This window comes from Acipenser ruthenus, chromosome 5 (assembly GCF_902713425.1).
Source record: "Acipenser ruthenus chromosome 5, fAciRut3.2 maternal haplotype, whole genome shotgun sequence".
NCBI classification, from domain to species: domain Eukaryota; kingdom Metazoa; phylum Chordata; class Actinopteri; order Acipenseriformes; family Acipenseridae; genus Acipenser; species Acipenser ruthenus.
The window spans coordinates 58,251,634-58,276,127 of record NC_081193.1 but is presented as its reverse complement, the minus strand read 5'-3'; the positions used below and the strand labels follow the sequence as shown (position 1 = coordinate 58,276,127).

The following is a 24,494-nucleotide window of genomic DNA, read 5'->3' as shown; positions in this document are numbered from 1 at the left end:
GCACGCAGCCCGGTTTGAAAAACACATCATAAAAAAACTCTACAAAACAGTATTATTCACCGGTTTAACAGTTCATTTTGAAACTCCAAAGAAACACAAACCTTATACTGTCAGTTTTCTTCAATGTGCACAGTTTATTTATGTGTTGTTTGCAGGAATACAAGCCTGTCGACCTGCTCTTTGTTTACATTGAATACACAGAGGTGCGTACTTACAAAGCATTTTCAGGGGCAGCCGTGTGGAGTAGTGGCTAGGGCTCTGGACTCTTGACAGGAGGGTCGTGGGTTCAATCCCAGGCGGGGGACACTGCTGCTGTACCCTTGAGCAAGGTACTTTACCTAGATTGCTCCAGTAAAAAACCCAACTGTATAAATGGGTAATTGTATGTAAAAAAATAATGTGAAATAATGTATAATGTGTATAATGTGATATCTTGTAACAATTGTAAGTCGCCCTGGATAAGGGCGCCTGCTAAGAAATAAAATAAAAAAAATAATAATTTTCAAAACTGATTGGCTGGTAGTCAGGATTGGACCAGCAAATCAGATGCTAGTTAACACTTAAGCAGGAAAAGAACACTCCCACTGCTTGTCTTTGGCAGGAATACTGTATAGCAAGGCAGGGCATTCGGTGCAGTTTCGTTGATAAACTTAAATAATGTTATTACTTACAAAAATGTAATTATTTAATCGATTGTGTTTATCTCGATGTATATAATGAGGAATATTGTTTTCCAGAAATATATTTATATTAAATCACAAAACCATCAGTTTATAACATATTTAAAACGTAGCAGCCCTATTGTCATGTCAGCCCTATTCTTCAAGCTATTTTCTTTAGCGACAGGAAACCCAAAATACCGTAAAACTTTAAATAAACACCCCACCGTTTATTTACAATATTTGCCAGTAGCCCCGGCGCCTATTGGAGGCCGGTGACTATTTGAGACTCAGCGTTTATTATGTAAGATCACTAACATCTGCAAATACTTCAGATGCAATCATGAAAAAGCTGCCTGCACACAACCTCATAGAAACGATATAAGTAAATTACAACATTCCAGCAACGTCATTAAAGGTTGTGTCAGTGGGTAATAACAGTTTGTATTATAATAATAATAAAAACAGTAAAATCCACGAGACAGCCCTGTAAATATCGGAAAACACAAGCGTGTATTAAGGTAGGCTTGCAGCACAATAACAAAACAAACAAACATGGTTTTAAAATTAATGAAAGCAGTATCATCTTTATTAACACATATTGTATTTATTGTCCACCATTTATTTTAAGTATGGACAATCAAAAAACTAACCAGCAACGAATCTTCATTGCAAAACAACTGCATGAACTACTGTGTTAATACGAAAAATAAGTTAGAACATAAGAAAGTTTACAAACAAGGAGGAGGCCATTCAGCCCATCTTGCTCGTTTGGTTGTTAGTAGCTTATTGATCCCAGAATCTCATCAAGCAGCTTCTTGAAGGATCCCAGGGTGTCAGCTTCAACAACATTACTGGGGAGTTGGTTCCAGACCCTCACAATTCTCTGTGTAAAAAAGTACCTCCTATTTTCTGTCCTGAATGCCCCTTTATCTAATCTCCATTTGTGACCCCTGGTCCTTGTTTCTTTTTTCAGGTCAAAAAAGTCCCCTGGGTCCACATTGTCTATACCTTTTAGAATTTTGAATGTTTGAATCAGATCGCCGCGTAGTCTTCTTTGTTCAAGACTGAATAGATTCAATTATTTTAGCCTGTCTGCATATGACATGCCTTTTAAACCCAGGATAATTCTGGTAGCTCTTCTTTGCACTCTTTCTAGAGCAGCAATATCCTTTTTGTAACAATGTGACCAGAACTGAACACAATATTCTAGGTGAGGTCTTAATAATGCATTGTAAAGTTTTAAAGTTCATACTGTGGGCGCACAAGACACTCAAAAAATGCTTCAAACTGTTTAAAGATTAACAATAAAATCAATGCAAGTACCAGTTTTATCACAAAATCAAAGCAAACGTGACTAATTTGTTTTTATAACGTCTACATTGATAAATAAGAACGCTGGAAAAGGAGCAAAATACTAATATTCATTGCAAGACTCAAATGCACAAAATACTGTTAATACAAAAAACATGTACAAATACATTAAAAGGCAACCCTGTTAATATCAGAAAACAAGTTTGTATTTTACTTACTTTCAGCACGCTCAAAAAAGCTTCACAACTGGTTTTAAAATGAATAATGTCATAAAAATAACTGTATGCATTATGTGTACCTTAAAATAAATTAAATTCAGTTTTCTTATCATTCATCCTGAGCCTCATGGTCTCCTCATCACTATTGAAAAACAAATTGGTAACCTCGCTGTACAGCCGTGTGTGTATTGGCTAGAGCATTCAGTATGACGCGCATTATATTATTATTCATAACCCGGCATCTATTTACCATATTTCCCAGCAGCCCATGCGCCTATTAGAGACCGGCAATTATTTGAAGTTTTATGGTATGTCCACACTGGTGATCTATAATGCACCGAAGGGCTCTCAATTTCAGGTTCCTGAGTTTCACTTTCACCGAGCATTGAGTCGCTCCCCGCCGTTGCCTTTGAAATTGAATTCAGGAATCCACTGTGCTACAAATTGCATAATGGGATACACCCAGTCTTGGGTCCTCGAGGACATTTTTTCAGGTCTCATCCTTGACCTTGGCCTTGGGGGTTTGGTCACGTGTAATTTCTCAATGATAAGTGATAGCTAATTTTACTTGAAAAAAATAAACAGTTTTCTCAAAATTAAAGTGTGAGGGGGTTAATTCGATGTAATTTATCAGGTTTTGTTTCAAAGTGTTTGGTAGTTTACTGCAACACGTACAAGCTTTGCTCACTGTAGCTAATCAGCACATAATATTTACAAAAAAAACGGTGATTGACACTGGGCATAACCAATGAACTTGAATCTTTAATTTGTGACAAAAAATATATGCTACATTCATGTATAAATATTTATATTCCCACTCTGGAGCTGCCACACTGGGCTGTTGAAATTAACAGTAAAGTTAAAATGAACGATAAGGATTGTTTTGGTAGTACTACAGAAAATATATTGAATATATATTCAAAATACATTTGAAAAAATGGCATTTATTTTCTAGGTATTATTATTAATAAATTATTATCATTATAATTATATTTAACAAAAAACACCACCACCAGGCAGTTTTACGGCTTCCAAGCTCAGTACCAATTGGAAATTTTGGCAAGCTGTAGCATTGGTGCGCAAGTGTCAGCAACAGATCAGTTTTATGGAGCAGTTCCAATTCAAAATACTGCATCAGTCCATTGTCTCACGATATTTTAAACACCATAGTAACCATGACCCTATCTACATACTGTAAGGAGTTATAAAAGCTAGTTTTACATTTAACCTTAAAGGAGAGGTCAACGGTCACGATCAAGGTAATTTTTTAATAGAGCATATATGGTTCCTAAATGTGTTATATAGCAACCATAAACCTACGTGTACTGTAAGGAATTATAAGCTAGTTTTACATTAACTTGAGAGGTCAAAGGTCACGGTCAAGTCAATTTTTGGATAGAGCACATATGGTTTCCTACATGTGTTCCATAGTAACCATTACCCTATCTGCACTCTGCAAGGAGTTATAAGCTAGTTTTGCATTTGACCGAAGATTTTGAAAGGTTTTTAAAGAAATGCGACAGGCGGCCATATTGGTTTACGCACAACCACCATTTCTGAATAAGTCAATTGTATTGACACAGGGATGATGCTTGTCAACTTTGGAGTAAAACCGTTAATAAACAACTGAAGCGCTTTTAAAAATGTAAGAAAATGTAGCCATCTGGCGGCCATCTTGTTTTACAAAAACACCATTTTACAATGTTTGAATTACATTGTCCCCAAGATGATGCCTACCAAGTTCAGAGTTAGTTTGTTAACGGTTTTTAAACAGAAGCAGTTTGATGTTTGGGGCACGTTTCAGTGAATTTGCTGACAGCCATTTTGATATTAAAATGTATCGCTACAACTTATGCTTCGCAAACTTGAAGCGGGTTTGGGTGCTGATGACGTATGGTAAGTTTCAGATCAAATCGGTCAGGCCGTCATTTTGGTTGACACAGAAGTGCAATTTGTTTTGTTGATTGGTTACACTGAGTGTGAACAGGAGCAGTTTAAAGTTTTGGGAGGAAAATAAAAATAAATAAAATAAAAAATAAAAGGGGGCTCCCGAGTGGCGCATCCAATAAAGGTGCTCCACATGGAGTGCAGGATGTGCCCTATAGTCTGGACATTGTGAGTTCGAGTCCAGGCTATTCCTTTGCCCACCGAGGACGGGAGCTTCCAGGGGGCGGCGCTCAATTGGCCGAGCGCCGCCCAGGGGGAGGGTTAGGTCGGCCAGGGTGTCCTCGGCTCACCGCGCACCATCGACCCCTGTAGTCTGGCCGGGCGCCTGCGGGCTTGCCTGTAAGCTGCCCGAGAGCTGTGTTGTCCTCCGACGCTGTAGCTCTTGGGTGGCTGCATGGTGTGTCCGCAGTGTGAAAAAAAGCAGTCGGCTGACGGCACATGCGTCGGAGAACAGCATGTGTTCGTCTTCACCCTCCCAAGTCAGCGCAGGGGTGGTAGCGGTTAGCTGAGCCTAAAAATAATTGGCCATTTCAAATTGGGGAGAAAATAATTGGAAACGACTAAAATTATTAAAAAAAAAAAAAAAATCTTTACACTAACAATAGGCTTCCCAAGCCAGCTTGGAACCACCACCACCACCACCACCACAACAACCACCACAGATGCCAGACCGTGGGGACTGCTTCACCTACATTAACACGGCACATTGTGCAACACTACTTGGATGACATCAGTTCACAAACTCAAAGCACATTTTCAGGGACTAACTGCTGGGGTTCAGTACAGGAAAAAATGTTTACAAAAGAATGTTGTCATTGCTGAAAATATATATATTCTGCATTACAGCCACATCAGCACCTGCTAAGAGGGTATTTAGTCAGCGTGGACTGCTAATGCGACCACAAAGAGCAAGAATGGGAGACAAGCTTCTCTTAGTTGGTAGGTGTTTTTAAAAGAGAGAAGTGAAACACATTTTTCTTGTGAGCAGCATCATGAGAATAGTTGCTGTGCTGTAAACTGTGATTACCCTTGTGGGTGATAAAGTGGTTCTGAATTGAATATCTATCTGGTCAACAGATAGTTAATAGTGAAATATAAACACAGGGGATTTGTGAAAGCATGCTGTAATAACTTTATACAAAATGTTTCTCTTTGTTTTATCAATGGCTATCATCCATGAAAATGTTTTGCAAAATGACCTGTGCAGCATAAAAAAGTGAATAGGTACTGTGTTGTGTAGTATCCCAGTTTTATATAATTGAGTTCATATTGTTTAAACAGTGACTCCTGTCATACTAACTTATTGCTTATAAGTTTTACTTCAGATCGTATGACTGTATAAAGTTACAGATGAACTATCTGACTAGCTAGGACTCTCCATATTTTTTCTGAAAAAAGTTCCCAATTAATTTGCACTGTGTTTTCTACTCTGATGGAGTAGTTCACCGGTTCTTTTCCAGGATACAATTGGAAGAAATGTTTTGTAAAACTTATATATAGATATATTTTTTGTTGTCAGGAACAAAAACTGAAATTGTTTTAACCTGCCTTTTTGGAAAACAGCTCTTTTACAAATGCACAGTTTACAATTGTGTGAATTTGATGAAAACTGTCTACATTTACCCCAACTTATCCCAATTAATAAAACTGCATGTTTGTCTGTGGCCTTGTCTTTTAAAATTCGTGTCATTGACCTCAGCCGACACTGACCTCAGCCTGGAGTATCTGACCTTGACTAAGCTTGACTTTAAAGGCTGCCGGCCTTGAATCCAAGACTGGATAAACCCACTTACAATTTACGTACAAAACCATTGGATAATGGAACTAATCCTTTTCTTTTGATTTGCTAATCAATACATGTGGCGAAGTACAAATTAAATAATATAATTAGGGCTTCTAGTTTTCAGGTTTTATTTTTGATCACGTGATGTCCCTTTTGATCCGATTCGCTTTCTTAATCAAACACGAATTACCAAAGGAAGTTGCTTCTTTTTACCCTCATATCTTGATTGAGTTAACAAACGACATGCATTGATCTCACCTGATTCTATTTGAACCTGCATTTCGTTCTGGCTCTAATCGCCGAATTCAGCTTATTAAATTTCCACTGCGTTAGTTTCTAGTAGTGCGTTGCTAATTTAAAACAACAAGCTGGTATTCAGTTAAGGCTTAACAACTATTAAGGTTTAAAGGGAGGGACAGAGATGGAAAATGAAACCCGAAAACTAGAAGCCCTAAATATAATTTGGCATGTTTACTGCTCTATCGCGATACACAAGTCATGCTTTGATAGTCGATTAATCATTACACTACTATCACTTTATGGTCTGTTGTTTAAAGAACCATAAAAGTCAATGCTTCTTAAAGTGTTTAATACTAGCTGTTAACTGCTAAGTAATTGCCAGTTGCCTAATTGAGTTCTTAATACAATATTGCTTGTTGTTGGCCTATCAACTGCAGACCAGAGTTAAAGACTAGTCTAACTAAGTTTTAAGAAAACTAGCAAGTGTAAGATTTATACATACATAATTGAAAGATTTGTAATTGAAAGATTTGTTTAGAAGTCAAGCAATCTTGTTCAATTAGTGCCCAACTGATTTTTATTTCATGTTCTATGTCTTTTCTTTCTTTGTGAACTCAATTTCATTATTTATTTATCAAGGTATTAAACTATTGGAAAAGTTAACAGTGTACTATATAATCTTGCTATTATCTGAATGAATGCCTAGTACTGTATGCAGCAGATAGGTGTTGGCTTTATTGCGCTTTACTGTGTGGAGTTACTCAATGTTATTGCCAATTAAATTTACTGGTGTGGATAGAGTGACTTTGTTCACTTTCTGGAATTATCATCGTTGAAATAAATAGTTCTTTAGCATACCAGCTTTTATACCATTATAAAAAAGTGTTTATTATATTTTGAGAATTTAGAAATATTCATATTGAAATATCTTGAAAAACATTCTGAATGGCATAGTAGCCTTATTATATGTTAGAGATATATATTCAATACTTTACTATGTGCACCTAAAATGCTTTGCAGGACATTTGTTTCCTTTGCAGGACTGCATCATATGGGACTTCATGAAGTGACTCTCGCAGTGTGCTTATTATTTGATTTGTTTGTTTTTCTTTTCTTTAAGTTTTTGCTAATGTATTACAATTAGCCTCTAAAATATCTTTCTCCATGCGTCCCTTTTCTAGGCAAGTTTTGCGCCAAGATTTAATATATTACTATACACCTCTTGTTCACCTGTGCCTCAGGTTCAATAAAAAAAGTTTATGCTTAACTACCCACAACAGGATTTAGCACTGCCCCATGTTTCTACCTGATCCAATTTTGATGAGCCCGTTGTGCTGGATGAAGATGGTGTCACATGTCAAGTTGCCATGGATGATGGGAGGATCACAAGAGTGGAGGTAGCTAGAGAGGAAATAAAAAGTAGATGCACCGAGTGAGGCTGCTGTCAAAAATCCAAGAGCAAAATACTTTAAATCCAAAATGTACATAAATCAAAATCCAAAAACTCAGAACATTTACTGTGCAAACTTCAAAATCTGTGTTTCACAAATACTCAAAATATGCTATATAAAAAATAGGAAAGGTAATGTAAAACACAGTATTGTAATAACTAAAAAGAGTAAAATAGGCTGATAAAATGAGAAGAAAACACACACACAAGTTTATGGACCAACCTGAGGGCAGATAATATCTGGGTACACCACCTTTTCCATGCCTAGAAAACAAAAACAATGTGGAATGTTACACAAACTCAGACGAATGTAGTGCAAGCTGGCCTAGTCTTTGGAGTATGGCAGTGCAAGGTGGGTTTTCTGTGGTTTTCATTTTTACTATTTTCACATCCTCTTTGTTCTTTTTATTTATATCCTACATTTTATACAATTACAAAAATGAATTACTCATTTTCTGCTGAGAGGCATAAAACAGTATTTTAGTATTACCTGAAATTTTCATAATATATACAGATATATAGAGCGAGAGATCTGTATTACTGTTTTTTTAATTTAATGGTTTATAGAAATGTGAATCGTATTGCATCAAAAGGGTAATGTCATGTCAGATTGAGTGGTTTATAAAAAACATGATTGCGAAAAAGATATGTATCATTGAAACATCCAGAGGTTGAAATAATGTGGGTGTGAAATGGTTAATTTCTACTGGACACCCCCTGTAATTAAACTGTATTGAGAGAATCATAGAATACAGCAGTACACCGAAAAAAACTACACTGTCAAAGCATGTTGTCAGTATCATTGATATGTCCAGAGGTTTAAACAAGGTGGCAGTGAAAGGGTTCAGTTTTACTTGACACCATGGTAATGGAACTTAAGCAAGAAGGTCAAGAATACAGCTGTGTACCAAATTATGACAATAACTCAATGGCCGGGTTTCTCATGCTATTTTGGTCGTACCTTTCAGGTAGCGTGGGTTTCCATGTAGTTTTCTTTTAGCCAGATAAATTCTCATTCCAAATGGAAATAAATCAAATTAACATAAAAAATACGGGAGGGTATATTTAAATGTTTCTGTCCGTTCCGATTTGGCATTGCGCGATTACTGATATCATACAGCTTTCTTACACTGGGCTTCCACAAAGTTTTTAGGTTGTGTTGAAGCACCTCTCTCAGATATTGCTTAAATGACTGGACAATTAACTGTATCTGCGTATTTTGGCCGGGTAATTTAAACTGAGCTCAAATTGATCGCTCTCTTGCACTCATCTCTTGAACTCCATCTTGTACTCCATTCTGAACTGCATTCCTGTAGCTGCCGCTGATGATGCCATCTTACCATGCCTAAAGTGCTTTTATATTTAGAAAACAAAACAAAAAAAAATAATTTCTAAACTGTTGAAAAACGGTACAAAAGAACAAGACTGCATTTAAAAGCTAAAACCAAGTTACTTAAAAAAAGGAGTAAGTAGCAGGGTTCAGTAAAATATAGCATTTTATGTCCCCACGTGTTGCTACAACTGTTTAAATAACGTACCTGTCATTTTTCTTTTCATTGTTAACATCCTGACAACTTTTTACACTTCTAACTTTAAAGTCTGTTTCAAAGCTCTTTTTAAAATGGCCACTCCAGTGCACTGGGGTTTGAGATCTGTCCTCTAAAACAGGGTTTCCCAATCCTAGTCCTGGGGACCCACTGTATCTGCTGGTTTTCATTCCAACTGAGTTCTTAATTACTTAAACCCTTAACTGAACTGATAATTTGCTTAATTAGACCTTTTTACTTGTCTTCTAAGCATAAAGTACGGCCTCTGGACACGTTTCCCCCCCCTTTAAAGTCACACGGTTTTAGATGCGCACTTCCTATAGCATGAGGAATGTGCATGGTATGTGCTGTTGTGTCACATGAATCATGACTGCGGAAAGAGAATTTGGAGTTTCTAAACTACGTGGAAACCCGGCCAATGTGTACTGTCTTCAAGATGGCAGTCATGTCAGGTCAGAGGTCAATGTAAGTCACCAAAATAAATCAGAAAGGAAGTACAGCAGAACCTCCGAGAGTAATGAACCCCTTGGGAATGGTTGTCCGTAAGTGTGAAATGTCTGTACTTTGAAAATCAGTTTTCAATGGCTTTAATACGTCCAGAAAAACATGGGTTAACGTAAAGCTTGTTCTTATTTTATTTTAAACACAATGCGTTTGTGCAGCTTGCTCAGTCATTCAGCCTCCTTTAAAAACCTGTGCTGTGTTTAAAACTAAAATGTTCTTAGTAAAATTGCCCATACTTTCTTGAAATCTGCATCACCTTTGTCTGGATACATTTGTTGGTCTCAGTAATTTTTCCTTCATGACCATCAAGGCGCTAGTAAATAGGAGTGCCTAACTGGTTGAATTGCATGCATGGTTGAGTGATTGCATACTTGTTCAGTAGACCGGTTTGGAACTCTGAGGTTCTACTGTATATGAAATTATTTTATTTATTTATATATATATATATATATATATATATATATATATAATTATTTTCCATAATGTTATTGTGGGGAGGGAGGGGAAAGGTAAAATGTATTTAATAAAGTTATTAAAGGTATGGCTCCCGGTTATCTTAACACTTTGGTCAAAAAAGTCAATACGGCTACAGTTTGCGATCTCATGATTCTGGTAGCTTGGTAGTCCCAAGGATACGGACACGATTAGGAGAATTGGCTTTTTCTTATTGACTCCCAAAAACCTTTAACACTTTCACATGGTTCAAGAACGGAATTTGATAACCTCTCATTTTTTGGTTATAAAGAGTGTATTCAGTATTTGCTTAAAACTCCTTTCCATTGTTTTCTTTTAGTCCACATTAAAGGAGAGAAAAAAATGCTGTATTACTGCTCCTTTCTTTATTTGTTGTTACTTTCTAAGGCTGGATCACACAAATATTAATTGTGTTGTTTAATGTATGATTGTGTCTGTGCATGACAAGACCCCCTTGTAAATAAGGCCTCGGCCTCAATGGGTTAATTTCCTGTACATATAAATACATACATACATACATACATACATACAATTACATTTCTGTGAGCTCACCCTTCGATCTTTTCATTGATTAATTCATCCAATCGTCTAACTAAAAGTGGCTGTGTGGCTTTGAAGAGAAGGGGAGTACGGGGCAGATATTGTTGATTAACAAATCCAGTTATTAATATAGGATAAATCCACAGAAAACTGATTAGTCAACGAAACCACAGTCAGAACAATGCAACAGAATAGCGAAGACCATTTTATTATGCAACTATCATTTCAACAAGTATTTATAGTATTACACGTCAAACGTAACACTTGCGATTCCTGTAAACTTGTGTTTCTTTTGTTTAACCAAGTTTACAACCCACTTACTGAACGATCGTCGACAAGGATATTTCGTTCTTCATCTGGTTTAACCCTTAACGGTCCAATTATTCAGCGCTTGTCAGGCTCGTCAGGTCCAATTTATTTTCACACACACTGTTTACTTTACAAGCGCTGTTTAAAAGTATTTTTTTCACAGTAAAACAGGTTTAAAAGGCACTGCATATCAATAGGACACTTAGTACTGCATCTCCAGCCAAGCCCCACCCCTTGTTCACTGTATTTATCACATACCTCTTCATACTAGTGCACACTGATAAATCCTCTCCTGAACACTCATTTTATCACCAAACCCCTTAATGCGATCCAGGTCCTTATTTTATTACTATAACATCTCAAAAAGCTCTGCAAATGCCTGTGATATTCTTTGAGCACTGGATGCAGCTATCTTATTTTTTTTTATGGCCGTGTTATCTCTGTGGTGCAGGGCCTCTGTGTACTGCTCAGATATGCCCCTTTTTTTTTTTGAAAAGTTTTCTTGGCTTTTTCTGGAGAAAAAACTAGAGACCTGTCTTTTTGATGACGTAGGACAGGGTCCGACATCGGACTGGAAAGGGAAAATTGTAATGTCGGACCAGGTCCGACATCGGACTGGAAAGGGATAATTAATGTAGGACCAGGTCCGACATAGGACCGCAAAGGGTTAGGGTTCGTCAAAACGAGCAATAACTTTTACTTTCCGTTGCTGACTCACATTCCTTTGCTTTTTGCATTTTTTTCCTAATGAGGAACTCATTTAACAGTTTGAAGCATAACGAGCAAACAACAAATCCAATTGCCAAATTAACAATCAATTGAATCTTATTAAAATCGAACAAGTATAAATTAAGACATTTTAAGTGACAAACAACTTAAAGTGTTGAATCAGTAAGAAAATAATCCAGAGGTAAACCGTAAATTATTTTTACAGATTCAACATTGTTTATCGCTTACATAGTAAGCTTGAATGTGATGTGAACACTCTTGTATCACTGCAACCCTAATAAAAGATAGATACCTAGTAAAGCACATACCTTCTCATTCATGGTTTTGTGATTTTTTTTTGTCTTCTTTAAGAACTGCTTCAAGCTTCCGGATGACATGTACTCCGTAATGAAAATTACCTGAAAAATGTAAGTGAATGTAAGTAACAGGTGCAGGCCAGAGCCTTCAACATTGTTTTCATTATTACTATAACAAAAATTAATTGTTTTTGCTGTTTAAATTACAACCAGGTTATATCTAGATTTGGAAGGCAAAATATGTCCATAAAAATCACGAGACTAAATACAATGTGTGGCCATCATGTACAGTACTGGTGGTACACATATGGAGTGGTTCAAACATTATTATTATTATTATTGTTATTAAAGAGCAGTTTGTAATTCAATCTGATTCACACACAGTGGATTTCACTTCTGATTTGCCAATTTATCAATGTCTGATCTAATTTTCAGCACACATGCCAATTTGTGTTCTGCAATATCCCAGGAAATGTTTACACTGAAAGTAAACTGGAAATAAACAAACAATATAGGGAAGATATCAAGTTAATAGGAATATATAATGCATACATATAATTTATAGTCTCAAAATATTATCATTATATCCTGTATGATTTGGGGACATTCCTGCACAAGAATCACCAAATAAATGTAAATATCTTAACTAAAAGAACAAAAAGCATCCCAAAACTTACTCTGGCTCTATTTTCCTTCACGTCTGCCCAGTACTTATGGAATTTTACAATGTTCAGGTGCTCCAGTTGGATCAAGTTGTCAAAAACAGCTTTAACCTTCTCCTGAAAAAACATTTTCAAGTTACAACCTTGAAAAAAATAACATGCTTTGAAGAACACATGAAGAATTCAAATGTTTTAACTAACCAGCTATAAAGTAGCTTAATTGTGTTTTTTAAACCAGCAATTGCATTTAAGACTTAAGTCCAGGATTTTTTAAAAAAAAATTTCAGAATGTAGTGTAAAATGTAATTGTCCAGAACAGTTGGCGGATACAGTCTACAATAAAAAAAAAAACCAAAAAAACCAAAAAAAACACATTTTAATTCTATTTGTACTGCTACAATTCTTAAAGTGGTGATGAATAAAAAATAACTATTTCTCATTTTATAATTAAATAAAAAAAAAAAAAAAAAAAAAGAAGACGGGGGGAGGGCGCGATATACTATGCAGAGCAACCTGCGCCAATGTGAATGCCAACTTTAAGTACATTTATATAAAAACTGTCTGCCCGGAGGGTGGGTGTTTAAGTTTAGGTCAAATAGCAATTTTTTTTTAATGCCGCAGGCTTTAGCCAATCAAATCAAAGTAGTAATTGTGATGCAATATTTGGGTCGGATTTTCCTCACACACAACAAATCAGCTTGCGAGGCAGTTGGCGCAGATCTGTTGAAAGCCTGTTGAAAAGTCCCAGACGTTTATTTTAATGTGCAATTTTAAAGTAAGTTAGTAGTAGTGCAGCGGTCAACATGGCAAAATAAATATGCACACACTTTTAAGACTTTTGTTTAGTAAAAAGGCATTGAGTGAACAGGATTAAGAGCGCTGGCCGAATGCTGACAAATTAAAATTGCTGTCCTTTGAAAAGATATTTGCTATTTTTCCTGACGTTTTATCCTGGGTGGAACAGAGACGAAAGGATACTAACTAGGCAATGGTAAGTAACTGACTGACTTTCATTGTATTTAGTAATTGCTTAAAATCTAATACTGTGTTTTCGCTGGTTTAGTGACGCTGCCGGTTTGACTTTTTAAAGTGCATTCACTGCGAATATATGTAAGTACATTTATGTTCTACTTAAAACATTTTAAATGGTTTACATGGGAGATGTAGTGGTTGGGTGTGTTCCGTCTAAATATTTTAGGAACTGAAAAATGTAGTAATGGCAGGCATTGGCGAATTGACAGCTGAGTTTGTAAGCAAAAAATAAAAGTTGCTCTCAGCTTCTTAAAAATAGGCATTTTATTTTCCTTACAGTATTTCACAGTGAATTCATACATTTATCAGCGCAGTGCATTTGTTTACTATGGCAACACGGTCAAACAAATGCCGACTTCATGATTGGTGTTCAACTCGCTAGGTCATACTACAATGACCTAGCGAGTCAGTGGCATGTATGATGTTACAATTTATTAATAATTTGAAGGTATCTGTAGTTTTAAAACTTCATAATTATTTCTACTTAGTGCGGCAGTGTGGAGTAGTGGTTAGGGCTCTTTACTCTTGACCATAGGGTCGTGGGTTCAATCCCAGGTGGGGGACACTGCTGCTGTACCCTTGAGCAAGGTACTTTAACTAGATTGCTCCAGTAAAAACCCAACTGTATAAATGGGTAATTGTATGTAAAAATAATGTGATATCTTGTATCAATTGTAAGTCGTCCTAGATAAGGGTGTCTGCTAAGAAATAAATTAATAATAATAAATAATAATAATAATAATAATAATAATAATAATAATAATAGTATTAGAAATGGTAAGAAATACAAAAACTTGGGTTTTGTCTTTAATGTTTGTCGTTAACTTTTCTCCCGTGTATAAGACTTATTTTAAGGCAGCAAAATATGGAAATTGCATGTTCCTTTTCATTAGCATGGCAACATAATTTTAAAAGGTTTACAAAAATCTAATTTTTCTCTCTCTCTCTATATATATATATATATATATATATATATATATATATATATATATATATATATATATATATATATATATAGTTTTATTTTTATTAAAAATATTTCCCAACATAAAACCAATGTCACCTTACAATAATTGATTTTGAGTTTCAGTGTTAAAATAACAGAATGAAATTTCAATGTGCCATTTGTAATTCAGTAATATGACAGAATTGGTCAGGGGTCTGAATACTTTTAAAGGCACTGTATATATATATATATATATATATATATATATATATATATATATATATATATATATATATATATATACACACACACTACCGTTCAAAAGTTAATGTGTAAATGACTATTGTAGAATGAAAACGGCTGATTTGTAATGGAATATCTACATAGGCATACAGAGGCCCATTATCAGCAACCATCAGTCCTGTGTTGCAATGACACGTTGTGTTTGCTAATCCAAGTTTATCATTTTAAAAGGCTAATTGATCATTAGAAAACCCTTTAGCACACCTGAAAACTGTTGTGCTGATTAAAGAAGCAATAAAACTGGCCTTCTTTACACTAGTTGAGTATCTGGAGCATCGGCAATTGTGGGTTCAATTACAGGCTCAAAATGACCAGAAACAAAGAACTTTCTTCTGAAACTAGTCAGTCTATTCTTGTTTGGAGAAATTGCCAAGAAACTGAAGATCTCGTACAACGCTGTGTACTACTCCCTTCACTGAACAGCGCAAACTGGCTGTAACCAGAAAAGAGAGAGGAGTGGGAGGCCCCGGTGCACAACTGAGCAAGAGGACAAATACATTAGTGTCTAGTTTGAGAAACAGACGCCTCACAGGTCCTCAACTGGCAGCTTCATTAAATAGTACCCGCAAAACACCAGTCTCAACGTCAACAGTGAAGAGGCGACTCCGGGATGCTGGCCTTCTAGGCAGAGTTGCAAAGAAAAAGCCATATCTCAGACTGGCCAATAAAAAGAAAAGATTAAGATGGGCAAAAGAACACAGACACTGGGCAGAGAAAGATTGGAAAAAAGTGTTATGGACAGACGAATCTAAGTTTGAGGTGTTCGGATAACAAAGAAGAACATTCGTGAGACGCAGACCAAATGAAAAGATGCTGGAGGAGTGCTTGACGCCATCTGTCAAGCATGGTGGAGGCAATGTGATGGTCTGGGGGTGCTTTGGTGGTGGTAAAGTGGGAGATTTGTACAGGGTAAAAGGGATCTTGAAGAAGGAAGGCTATCACTCCATTTTGCAACGCCATGCCATACCCTGTGGACGGCGCTTGATTGGAGCCAATTTCCTCCTACAACAGGACAATGACTCAAAGCACAGCTCCAAACTATGCAAGAACTATTTAGGGAAGAAGCAGTCAGCTGGTATTCTGTCTATAATGGAGTGGCCAGCACAGTCACCGGATCTCAACCCTATTGAGCTGTTGTGGGAGCAGCTTGACCGTATGGTAAGTAAGAAGTGCCCATCAAGCCAATCCAACTTGTGGGAGGTGCTTCAGGAAGCATGGGGTGAAATCTTTTCAGATTACCTCAACAAATTGACAACTAGAATGCCAAAGGTCTGCAAGGCTGTAATTGCTTCAAATGGAGCATTCTTTGACGAAAGCAAAGTTTGAAGGACTCAATTATTATTTCAATTAAAAATCATTATTTCTAACCTTGTCAATGACTATTTCCTATTCATTTTGCTATATTTCCTATTCAAACTCATTTCATGTATGTTTTCATGGAAAACAAGGAAATTTCTAAGTGACCCCAAACTTTTGAACGGTAGTGTATATACACACATACGTATGTATGTATGTATGTATGTATGTATGTATGTATGTATGTATGTATGTATGTATGTATGTATACACACACACATACATACATACATACATATACAAGAAAAAAGAAAAGGATATTTCAGGTACTTAAAAAGGTAGAATAATTGATTACAAATCAATCATCAGGACGTTTCGGACTACAAGTCCTTTATCGGCTGAATACAAAAAAACAGTGCTTAAGAAGTTGATAAAAAACAAACAAGTAGTCTTTTAAACAAAATTCCAGAATGTTGTTGATGATGATGATGATGATGATGACCTCAGAATAGAATGTTCATTCCAAATGGCTCCAAAGTGCCTAGTTTGAAAATAAGTTCACATTCCTTTTGTTTCCTGACAGCATTAGTTCCATAGCAAATGAACCATCCCACAAATTGTGATGTCTTCTATAGTGTGGTCATTTCTGTTAAAATGTCTGGAGACAGGAAAGGTAGAGGTGTTAATTCGTATACTTCTCAGATGTTCCACGAAGCGATCAGCCAAGCGTCGTTTTAAGAGTATCGACAATAAACAGAAAGGATGCCTCGTACAAAACCAAAACACAGAATACCAACAATCGTATTCCCCTTGTTCTTACATATCATCCTATGACCAAAAAAGTACAACACATCATACAAAGAAATTTTAGCATTCTTCAAGATGATCTTTCTACAGCTCCTATTTTCAATAACCCTCCCCTAATGTCATACAGAAGAGACAAAAATCTAAGAGAGCATCTAAGAGAGCATCAGAGAGCACCCAATCTTAAGGGTACGTTTCCATGCAATAGGTCACGTTGTGCAATTTGTAAATACATTCACAGCAACACAGTAGTTAAGGGAGCAAAATCCTCATTTACTATCCATGATACTTTTACTTGCATTAGTAAAGGAATAGTATATTGCATTGGCTACATCAAATGTAACAAGCTATATATTGGTGAAACAATACGATGCTTGGCTGATTGAATACATTTTGTAATCAATTATTCTACCTTTTTAAGTACCTGAAATATCCTTTTCTTTTTTCTTATTGATCATTTTGGTAGACAGCAGTTTTCCTTTTTCTCAAACTTTACATACATTATATATATATATATATATATATATATATATATATATATATATATATATATATATATATATATATATATATATATATATATATATACATATATACATATATACACACACACACACACACACAGTATATATATATGCATTTAAAGGAGGATTTTCTTCCACTAATCTACACACCATACTCCACACTGTTAAGGGGAAAAATTAGGTTTTTATTGAGAATTTTTTTTTAAAAAAACAACACTGAAATATCAGAATTGGATAAGTCTCCACCCCCCTGAGTTAATACTTGGTGGAAGCACCTTTGGCAGCAATTACAGCTGTAAGTGTTGGGATCGGTCTCTACCAACTTTGCACACCTAGATTTGGCAATATTTGACCATTCTTCTTTACAAAACTGTTCAAGCTCTATCAAGTTCCTTGGGGAGCGTTGATGGACAGCAATCTTCAAGTCATGCCACAAATTTTCGATTGGACTTAGGTCGGGGCTCTGACTGGGCCACTCAAGGACATTTACCTTTTTGTTCCTTAGCCACTCCAGTGTAGCTTTGGCTGTGTGCTTTGTGTCATTGTCATGCTGAAAGGTGAACCGTCCCAGTTTCAGCTTTCTTCAAGAGGGCAGCAGCTTTTCCTCAAGGACTTCTCTGTACTTTGCTCCATTCATTTTCCCTTCTATCCTGACAAGTGCCCCAATCCCTGCCAATGAGAAACAACCCCATAACATGATGCTGCCACCACCATGCTTCACAGCAGGGATGGTGTTCTTTGGGTGATGTGCTGTGTTAGGTTTGCGCCAAACATAACGCTTTGCATTTAGACCAAAAAAGTTCCATTTTAATTTCATCAGACCACAAAACTTTTTGCCACATGGCTACAGAATCTTGTGAGTGTTTTTTTGCATAGTTCAAAATAGGATTCAAGGTGGGCTTTCTTGAGTAATGGCTTCTTTCTTGCCACCCTACCATACAGGCCAGATTTGTGGAGTGCATGGGATATTGTTGTCACACTTTGACCAGTCTTGGCCATAAAAGCCTGTAGCTCTTGCAAAGTTGCCATTGGCCTCTTGGTAGCCTTCTTGCTCGGTCATCCAGTTTGGAGGGACGGCCTGATCTAGGCAGGGTCTTGGTGGTGCCATACACCTTCCACTTCTTAATCGTCTTGACCGTGCACCAAGGGATATTCAAGGCCTTTGATATTTTTTTATACCCCATCCCCTGATCTGTGCCTTTCAACAACTTTGTCCCGGAGTTCTTTTGAAAGCGCCTTGGTGCTCATGGTTGAGTCTTTGCTTTGAAATGCACTACCCAGCAGAGGGAACCTACAGGAACTGCTGAATTTATCCTGAAATCATGTGAATCACTACAATTTAACACAGGTGGAGGCCACTTAACTTGGTGTGTGATTTTGAAGGCGAATGGTTACACCTGAGCTAATTTAGGATTGCTATTACAAGGGGGGTTGGACACTTATCCACAAGCTATTTCAGTTTTTATTTTTAATTTTCTACAAATTTCTAGAATATTTTTTTCACTTGGAAGTTCTGGGGTAGGATGTATAGATAAATGAAAAAAAAACAAAAAACTATTTTAATTCCAGGCTGTAAGGCAACAAAAGGTGAAAAATTTGAGGGGGTGTAGACTTTCTATAGGCTATGTATGTATGTATGTATGTATGTATGTATGTATGTATAAGGGATGCACCGAATCTAGGATTTGGTTTCGGATTCGGCCCGAATATCTACTTGAGCATGGTTTGGATTCGGCCGAATACTTAGGATTCGGTGAACCGAATCCGAATCCTATATATCCGCCCAGACGCACATCCATTTTAATACATCCCTCCAATGTGTGCAGTTCTTATTTAAATAAAATACACAAATCCAATACTGAACGTAACTGTTGTATTTAATAACAAGAACATGTTTGATGAACTCTGTCGCCGCTCTCACTTTTTTTTCTTGGTCGATATCCATTATTCTGTTACTACTTCTTGGCTAATTTCTTCAAAATTGTACAGCATTTAAATGCAGTGAAAAGGCAGGTTTGCGAGCTGACATTTATGAACAAAACAGTTAGTGTAACATGTTGCATGAATCTTTTAAATGTAGCGGTGCTGTGCTGGAATTAGCCTTCATTTTCAAAACAGCTCGATTGTGGTTGTAACATTATGAAATGTATACGGTCATACAATGCAGGATTCAACGATAATGTGGCACACGTTATTTATTTATTTATTTTAAATCGCTGTCTTTATAGGTGTGTATGATTTGTTAGTTACCGAAATCTCAGTAAACAACTGAAGACAGACAAGAGGATAATTTCGTACCACTTAATTTACACCGATGAAACATTATCTGGTTAACCGTACTGATGGCATATCAAATGCTTGGATGACAGATATGGTTGCATTCTTGTAGAACTTAAGGATAAAATAAAATACATTGACAAGGAAATGTTCATTCAGAGTCAGCAATACACAATACAGTTTTTTCCTCAAGTGAAACAAATGTGGATCTTTCCTGTGTGAAAGAAGCACCCTCTACTGTTTGCCTTGATTCTCAAAAAGAAGCTATTGATTACAAATGCAGTACAATTCCTTGCACTTCAATTGACTTTCTTCTTTGTACCCCAGCCCTGATCTATCAGAGGACGAAGCAATGGAATTAACTGGGAGAACCCTTCAATTCCAAAGACTATCTGTCAAAAGACAAAGACCAATTCATTAATAAACAAAGCTGAGTTGGCTAGAAAGGGAAGTGCCAAATAATTTCATTGGGATTCAGTTGTTTTACTGTCATTAGCAAGTGTGATGGTGGCCAAAGAACTTAAACAAGGCATCTAATTTGATCTTTATATAAGAGTCCATGAATGTTCTCTCATTCTCTAACCCGATGTACTCCAATATTTATAAAATTAGTCTTGATGCTTTTTTTTTCTTCTTTCGGACATGAACAAATGCTGGTCCAGATCAAATTAAGTGCCTTAAGAGCAGGTAAATTAAAGACTGCATTTCTTAGTTTTTTCCATTTGAGTTATTCAGTTGTTGCATAGAATCTCAGACTAGGTTCTCCTTTCTTTTAATGATTTTTTAAATAGATTTAGAACCAAATGTCTTTTATTCATTGAATTTTACAGACTTTACCCACCTGGCTCAGAACAAGATGTCTATAAATGGGGTTCTTCAACAATTACTGACAGTTTAAAGATTAGAATTGCAAGTGGTCTGAATGGATATGAATACCTAAGAAAGGGTACATTTTAAATAGTATTTATGTAACATTATGTATCAATTATAGTTTATATAGAAAATATATTATGGACTGGTCATCCAACAAAAAAGGTCATTCTTCAGTTTGATTCCACAGGTTGATTAGATGTGGACCTTAGTCATGTGTTACAACAATATAAATGTTATTTTCAATTTTGTTAGAAGAAATTGATTATTATTAACCCTTTGCAGTCCATTTATTAAGTGCGCGTCAGTATCCCCCCCACAGTCAAACGGGTTTAAAAGGCCCTGCATATCAACAAAGCACTCACTAGGCATCTCCAGCCCCGCCCCACCCTTTCGTTCGCTATAGCTTTCACATATGCTAAGAAATAAATAATAATAATAATAATAGTCGTACATACCGATCAATCATCTCCTGATCACTCGTTTTATCACCAAACTCCTCAATAATGCGATCAAAGTCATTATTTTATTACTATAACATCTCAAAAAAGCTCTGCAAATGTCCGTGATATTCTCTGAGCGCTGATGCAGTACCATCCAGCTTGTTTCCTTATGACCGCCCCTATGTGATGCCAGGGGCAAGTATGACTAATCATGAGATACGCCTTTTTTTATTTATTTATTTTTTTTATCGGCTTGTCTCGGCTCCTGTCGCTCCCACTCAGCCATTGAATGGTTTTCTTGGCTTTTTCCGGAGAAAAAACGACTAGAAACCAGTTTTTTGCGTTTTTTTGACGATGTCGGACAGGGTCAGACAATGGACCGGATAGGAATAATTGCAATGTCGGACCAGGTCCGACATAGGACCGCAAAGGGTTAAGTCTGTGATTGTAAGATCGTCATTATGATCTAATTGACAGAACAAGTATCCAATCCCAAGTTACCGCACCATAACCCAACGGCTCGAGGCCATTGAGTTTGTCAAAAAATAACAAAGAGACTAGCTAAAATTACACTGCATATGCTTGTAAAAAACGCTAGTTTTATAGACAATGGTAATTGTGTTCAGTATGGGAGCAAGTCTGCTCGTAGGGCTATGGCTATACAGTAGGTAGTAACAATTGTTTAAAATACAGGGTGCTTATAAAGTTAGTTGGTCTGTTTGGCCTGTTGGTGCACATACAAATGGGACAACGTGTTTAAAATGGTCCCATTTGTATGTGTATAAATGTCATTGCTCCATGGTGCAGTTTTCACAATACAGTTGTTTGAATAGGCCAACTAACTAATGGTGAAATCCTAGCCTTTCTTGTACCTTGACAAATCAATACCCTGACTGGGTAGTAAAAGTATAAAAATAACAAATATTTTTCCCCACATGTAAGCTTCTATGTTAACGTTGGATTACATTACGGTATTTAAAGACACCAAGCTGTTTGTCACTGACAAAAAAGATGTCCGTTATCTATCCTGCGGAATTTAAAGCTTTGCTCTCTGCTAGTTCAGTTACTTATGCGAATGAAAGTTGAAATATTGCAAAAAACATTTTGCCAAGGCAAGTGTAAATAGGTAAAACGCACTGCGAGTGCACTGTCAAAGTGCTCTTCTGAGCTCCAGGCAAGAGCTCCACTGTTAGACCCGCCCATTTGTGACATCATTGTCCTATCCTTTATATAATCCTTGACATGAATGAGGAAGTAAAAGTGAACCAGGAAAAGCAGTCCAAGCCTCACAGTGCACTAGATGATGGTTTAAAAAGTCTAGGAGACCACAATATGGCCAGTAACACAAGATACAAAGTTTAAGTCTGGGCAAATTATAAAGAGAGTGCTGCATAAGGAACCAGACTTTTTGTAGTCTTTCTTAACAGTCAACTACAATTCTCTGGACCTGTACCAGTTTCAGTAAAGAGTTCACCCCCTTTTATTTACACAACTGCTGGACACACCTCCTGTAGTTTGAAGTTTTTCCTCTCAGAGAACTGAACCTCATTCCACACAACCTCCACTCCCTCCTCTGTGTCCATTGCCAAGTAGGCACTGTCAATCCCTGGGACATTCCTCTGGTTAACCTGCAAAACACAGACAAATCTGAAATAAATTACAGGTAAATTAGCTCACAAATATAACCAACATACAAAGCATGCAGGAAAAAAAAAGAAAAATAAAGAAACTTGGAATGCTATTGTACCAGTAGTATTTGATTTAATTAGAAGTGAATAAATAAAATGAAATATAAAAAAAGGTTTATTAATTTAGAAGCTGAATCTGTTGTCCACCGGAAATATCTGCAAGAACATGAGCATAGGCTACTGTTATCTTGGGATTTGTTGACAAATGGCAAATCTGAAAAATAAGTGAAACGGCCATTGCCTCGAAATACACATTAAGTTGAAGGATTAGTAAAGAGTAGGTTGTAGTTATGATAATTGGATCTTGCACGTTACTGTAGATCTCTGTAGTGCAATTTAGATTGAGATTGTTTAACATTCAATTTTGTACAAAGCATACATTACTGAATACTGTATAACCCAACATACATTCTGTCCCCCGCCCGCCCGTTGCCCCCCCACTGCAAGATGGAAATACAGTTTTATTTTCTGCGCCCAATAATGAACGGACATACAGTTAGGCAGTCCTTTTCCACAATGCAACACAACTTGTTTGACCCATAGATCAGCAAACACATAAATTCTTTACTTTAGCTGCATACACAGAAAGAAAGTAATTTTTTTTTATATAGCTAGGTTTTATATTAAATGTCAAGTGTGCTAAATAATTTTAAACTGACAATTCTGTGGCTTTGTCACACACAACTGCAAATATACTGGCCAGTTGGTAGAAACACAGAAATATTAGGCGTAAAATGCAAGCCCCACATTGAATTTTATATCTAATTTGCACATTTTAATACAAATTAAATTTCTGTAAAATGTTTTTTTTTTTTTTTTTTTTTTTTTTTTAAATCATATAAGCTACAGCCACATGGATGCCTACTCCAGTTACTTCAGAATTTTCAGTCCCCCACCACCTCCCCCACCCCGCCTCCGCCCAAGTAATTTTCCACAAAAAGTTTGTTAATCCAGAAAAGCAATGGTACCCAAACAGATCTCAGTACCAATTGTGAAACATTCGTTTCACAACCACATCAAATCACTCAGTGCTTACTTTCCTTCCTCTTACCTCCTCTCTCCGTTTTTGCCAGCGCCCACAAGGACTCTCCTCGAGGATCTCAGACTCATCTTCACTTTCCTCCTCCTCCTCCTCATCCTCTGTTGCTGGGGGGGCCTGGGCCACTGCTGTGACTGGAGGTGACATGGGCGAAACTCCGGGGACTGCAGACACAGACTCTGGCTTCACCTCTGAACCAGGAACCAGAACAGACTTTCCGTCTCCCTCAGACATTCCTCTTCAAACACCGGATTTCTGTAGCAACAATACAAAATGCAGCTGAAGCACATTACACTATAACTGGGTATTAAATCTGCTCTGTGTGTATGCATAGCATACAGAAATAGGTTTTAGACTGTTTTTCAACTTTAACCATTGCAGAAGACACTAATAAGTTACCACAGTATTGCAAGACTTATAACAAACAAAGTCAAGTGCATAAATGTTTACTGCATTGTATTCCAACATAAACCGACGGAATAAAGTTATGAGTTGTACATCGTTAGGTTATTATCATAACCCTCGTTCCCTGAAATAGAAATATTAACCATTACAAAATGGTTGTTTCCTTTTAAGACACGCAAACCTGAATACTTTATA

The 24,494-nt window shown here is 36.6% G+C and overlaps 1 protein-coding gene across 4 annotated transcripts in view; it reads right to left on the bottom strand.

Annotated features, from left to right (window-relative positions):
- Window positions 1-24,494, bottom strand: part of nrbp1 (nuclear receptor binding protein 1) — a 91,601-nt gene that overhangs the window by 22,959 nt on the left and 44,148 nt on the right. For all 4 annotated transcript variants that reach the window (XM_034921274.2, XM_034921273.2, XM_034004778.3 and 1 more), the window contains 6 exons: window positions 23,907-24,149; window positions 22,673-22,795; window positions 12,688-12,789; window positions 12,023-12,112; window positions 7,835-7,875; window positions 7,468-7,562 (listed from right to left, as the gene is read on the bottom strand). In XM_034921274.2, coding sequence (XP_034777165.1) covers window positions 7,468-7,562; window positions 7,835-7,875; window positions 12,023-12,112; window positions 12,688-12,789; window positions 22,673-22,795; window positions 23,907-24,128 — 673 coding nt within the window. In that variant the 5' untranslated portion in view covers window positions 24,129-24,149. The remainder of the gene's footprint in view (window positions 1-7,467; window positions 7,563-7,834; window positions 7,876-12,022; window positions 12,113-12,687; window positions 12,790-22,672; window positions 22,796-23,906; window positions 24,150-24,494) is intronic.